Source organism: Cavia porcellus, unplaced genomic scaffold (genome assembly GCF_034190915.1).
Source record: "Cavia porcellus strain 051 isolate PalLab524CR breed Dunkin Hartley unplaced genomic scaffold, mCavPor4.1 scaffold_22, whole genome shotgun sequence".
Classification (NCBI taxonomy): Eukaryota; Metazoa; Chordata; class Mammalia; order Rodentia; family Caviidae; genus Cavia; species Cavia porcellus.
The window spans coordinates 14,156,939-14,161,861 of NW_026947505.1; the positions used below are offsets into that span (position 1 = coordinate 14,156,939).

Below are 4,923 nucleotides of genomic sequence, written 5' to 3' on the forward strand. Positions count from 1 at the left end.
GTTTTGAACTTTTAAACTGAAAACTTTGAAAACTTCAAAACTTCTACTGATTTAAAGTCATTATTTTGCAGCTGCAGTATCTGCTTCATTGATCTGTAGTATTTTCCTTTAGTGGACTAAACTTGAGTTAAAAAAATACACAATTCTTGCCCTTCCCCAGAATTGTTAGTACACGTTGTTTTGTAAGAAATAACCAATAATTTTCTGTGCTTTGTAGGTGACTATGTACAGTAGTATAATTAACAGACTCTTGTTGCTCATACTTGTGGAAAAAAAGTGTTATTGCTTAAAAATGCAAAAAGCCAACAAAATGTCTCCTGTAAAAGTGGCAGTTCATATGAGATTTAGATTTGTTTCATTTTATCTAAAAAAAATTTTTTGTGTGTTGTTGTGACAAGGTCTTACTCTGGTGTTCAACCTGGCCTTGAACTCACCTTGCAGCCATCCCAGGCAGGCCTGGAACTCAGAGTGCTTTTTCTGCCTTAGCCTCCCCAGTGCTGGCGTGACAGGCATGCCTACCACGCACTGCTTAATTTGTTAAAAAATTACTGTAAAACTTTTGACAAAGTGAATCTCAAAAGGGAAGAGATCTCTATCCAGGCAAGTGTTAAGATGGCAAATAAAATCTCCATTTGCCTTCCTAAAATATTCTTTTTCACAAACAGTAGGCTAGCAGTCACAACTGTTCTGGTTACTTGATTTTTAACTTTGGCCCAAGTGCTTGAGATAGGGATTTAATATGATGTTTTATGTTTGACATTACCTTAATGATTCAGTCTTGCGTGTGTCTCATCCTGTCTTTGTATGGTAACCTAACATTTCACTTTTTAATTCTTTCCCTAATATATGTAACTATGCAAGAGGAGCATGAGAGAATTATTCTATGGTGCTATGACAATTTCTAGAAGTGGTTAATTCTATGTGCTTAAAAAATGGACTTTATGTCACACACCTACAATTTTAAAATAGAGCAATTCTTTTGGGAGTCATATTTTTAAAATTAACATATAAAACTTCAAATACAACCAATAAATTATTGAAAAGCGTATAACTTTGTATGGGAAAATGCAAATCCTTATGTAATGTAGTGATAACTCTTAGCCATATACAAGCTAATTTTTAAGAGAATTAAAAGACATTAAATATTTTTTGATACCAAAGAAAGAAAGAAAATACAGGGTAAAATTAGTTCATTAAGTAAGAAAATTAGGAGACCTTTTAGGTTACAATGTTAAGTAAGCAATATTTCTTTTGCTGTGTATTCTGATTGGCAGTCTGCACTTTATAAAAGAACTGAATGAAAGCTTATATTTCTTACATTTTAATTTACTATGTCCTGTTCTCTTGAGTTTAATTTACTTGCACAATATTTTGTTGATACAATTAAAAATATCTTTAGAGGAATACTAAGCACAAGAAAGTAAATTACTATATTCTGAAAAAAATAAATTATGCTATGATATTAAAATTTCTAAGACACAGGCTTGGAAATCCTTGCTTAGCTACTGAATCCAGTGGTGAGGAAAGTGTTTCAAAGGTGATTGTATTCTCTTGGCAGTGTGTGCTTTGTGAATGAGCAAGACAGGCTTGTGGACTTGTTTCCTCTAAAGATCACTGAGTTTGAGTGTATTCTCAGGTCAAAGTCCACCTTCTAAACAGATGCTGAATTTCATAGATGCCTGACACTGGCCATCAGAATTACACACTGAGCTTCAGGCCTAGAAAAACAAATCCAATCCTTGTCACAGTCTGGGTGAGTCAGTCTTATTATCTTCACATCCTCAGGACAATGGCATAAAGATACAAAAGATGGATCAAACAATGAGACTTTCATAAATTGAATCAAATTGGTTACTAAGGTAAGCCTTGAACTCTGTGTCCCAGATATCCTCAATGTGAGTGTGACTTCATGAATGAACTACAAAAGAAAAGGAAATAACACATGAGATTTACAGATTCTGTCATTTGGAGTGCTCTCCCTATTACACACACACATTTGGAAATTATTGATGAATAGTCTTACAGTCCTAAGCATGTATTTTTTTTTACCACACAATTGTGCTAAATATTAAACACTACTTTCTTCACCTTGAAAGGGGAAGTGTTTCCTTACCTGAATAGCACATTGTAGGTGGAAGATTCTAAGGCATTTGTCATAACACATGGAGAAGTTTTAAACAAAAACAGAGGATAGTCTTCAAATTATAATTACTGTCTAATCAAAATGTAAAAATAATAGTACCAGATCCTTCGTGATTATTGAGGGCTTTTACTTAAGTAGAATGTGTGTGCATGTCCTAGTTATGCTAATAGTTTACGGATGCTCAGAATCCTCAATTCACAAGCAGATTAAGAATTTTCCCTGTCCCACTTGGGTGTTGGGTGACTGAATACTGATTCCATTTTCTTCTGTCCCTCTCTTTGCCAGGAGTGGTTATAGGACCAACATAATTGGATTCCCCACCCCAAGAACTTGTGAGAATGCAGATTTTCTTCCTTCACCCCAGAGTCAGAATCTCTGTTATAGACAGCTACCCAGGTGAATCCTCTGGCTGCAAAGATATAGGCACAGACACTCCTAGGCAGGAAGGATTTCAAGCTTGGACTGGAAATTTAGGTTTGCTGACCATATGTGAAAACTGTCCTGCTGGTAATTTTTTCTGGTCTTTTTTTCTTTTATAGAACAAAGAGTCTTCTAGCTCTTTGGAGAGTCTCAGTACCCACAAAACAAAGAGAATGAATTCATCTCACCTTATGAATCCTCCAGAAGTACAGTTTTGCTTTCCATTGGTTAATACTTCATGTCCCAGAAAGGACAGGCCCATGCCAATTGTCTTTGCCATGTACATGGTCATAACATTTGCCATAGTTATGACCATGCTGGGCAATATGGCTGTGATCGTTTCCATTGCCCACTTCAAGCAGCTCCACTCCCCAACCAACTTCCTCATCCTGTCCATGGCCACCACTGACTTTCTGGTCAGCTGTGTGGTTATGCCCTTTAGTATGATCAGGTCCATCGATTCCTGCTGGTACTTCGGAGACCTCTTCTGCAAAGTCCACAGCTGCTGTGACATTATGCTCTGCACCACGTCTATTTTTCACCTCTGCTTCATCTCAGTGGATCGTTACTATGCTGTTTGTGACCCTCTGCACTATGTCACCACAATCACTGTGCCTGTCATAGAGAGCTTCCTGCTCATCACTTGGTGCTTGCCCATCGTTTTTGCCTTTGGCCTGGTCTTCTCAGGATTGAACATAATTGGTGCAGAGGATTTTATTGCAGCCACTGAGTGCATAGGACTGTGTGTGCTGATATTTAACAAGCTCTGGGGGGTGCTGGCCTCCCTCATAGCTTTCTTTATCCCTGGCACAGTCATGGTGGGGATTTACATACACATTTTCACAGTAGCCAGGAAGCATGCCAAGCAAATTGACACAGGTCCTAGGTCTGAGTCAGAAAGCAGGATGAAATCCACATCCAAAAGAGAAAGCAAGGCCACCAAGACTCTCAGCATCGTCATGGGCGTGTTTGTGGGGTGCTGGCTGCCTTTCTTTGTCTTGACAATCGTAGACCCTTTCATTGATTTTACCACCCCTGAGGATTTGTATAATGTCTTCCTCTGGATGGGTTATTTTAATTCTACTTTCAACCCCATTATTTATGGTATGTTTTACCCTTGGTTTCGCAAGGCTTTGGGGGTGATTGTCACAGGGAAGATCTTTAGCTCTGATTCTTCTGCTCTGAGCTTGTTTCCTGTTCATTCTTAAATAACATTCCTTATTTGCAAAGATTCTTTTCTACTGGCAAACTTTCAGTGCTTTCTCCCTTAATATATTGGCATGTGCTCACTGGAGTAGGAGATTCCTTCAGGTGTTATAATGGACACTGACGTATGAACAATAGATGTAATCCTAATGATGAACTTAAGCTGACAAAATCATCCATGTCTGGGCCTCTGAGGAAGGGCTCGCCAACAAAATAAACTCCCTTCTACGATTGCTATTTTCTAAGCTTTTAAAAATAGGGATTGAAAAACTCACTGCTGGGACTTCCTGAGAACATGGCGGACAGACAGCAGCAGCTACTGAAGGCTCTCTAAAGGCTCGGCTCAGAGGCCAGGAATGATGCAGACTAAGGAGATACGAACCAGTAGAGATATGCTCTGCTGACTCAGGAACGAACTGGGCTGAGAGAATCTAACTTAGAATACAGTCCTGGCGCTAAAATAGGAACAGAAAAGACTCGGTGTGGAGGCTGGATCCCTGCGCCATTGGAAACCGCAATTTGGGTTTCCCGCCGCTCGGCGGCTGGCTGCCTCCACAGCGGCTCCGCAAGGAGAGACGCGCCCGCTGAGCTCTGGGAACGGGAGTCTGCGAACGGAGTCCCCGCGCCATTGGAAACTGCGGTTTGGATTTCCCGCCGCCCAGCGGCTGGCTGCCTCCACAGCGGCTCGGCAAGGAGAGACGCGCCGAGCTGCGAACGGAGTCGGAAACAGGACGGACAAGGAGGAAAACTGACTGGTGGCGAGGTGAGCAAGAAACTGATCCCCTACCACAGTTTGACTCCAGCGGAGGTTTTTCTGGGCTCGGGCAGTCCTGTAAGAGCAGGGCGCGGTGACAACTCCAGCCGCACATTCCCCTCTCAGACGGGATTGGTGAAAGGTGCCTGGCCTGAGTGACGCTGCTGGCGGACTCCCTAGGCTGGCCTAACCCAGATCCCAGAGCCTGACGGTGGCCCGGAGGAGCGACCGGGAGACTCCCGCGTAGGCTGCCTCCTCCGCAACTCCCTGGGGCGCAGCGGTGGGCGGGAACAACTAGCCAGCGCAATTTGATCAGGCTGTGGCTGACAGGCAGGGAAGCCGGGCCTCCCATGTAAGCTTGCATTTTATAAGGAACAGAAAATATGGGGAAGGGAAGCAA

General features: G+C 41.9%; 1 protein-coding gene across 1 annotated transcript; it reads left to right on the top strand.

Moving 5' to 3' along the window:
* The first annotated feature begins 2,736 nt into the window (after positions 1–2,736).
* Positions 2,737–3,771, top strand: LOC100722023 (trace amine-associated receptor 4-like). Its single transcript, XM_003460829.1, has one exon. It carries the CDS (start codon positions 2,737–2,739, stop codon positions 3,769–3,771), a length of 1,035 nt encoding a protein of 344 aa, XP_003460877.1.
* The last annotated feature ends 1,152 nt before the right edge of the window (positions 3,772–4,923 follow it).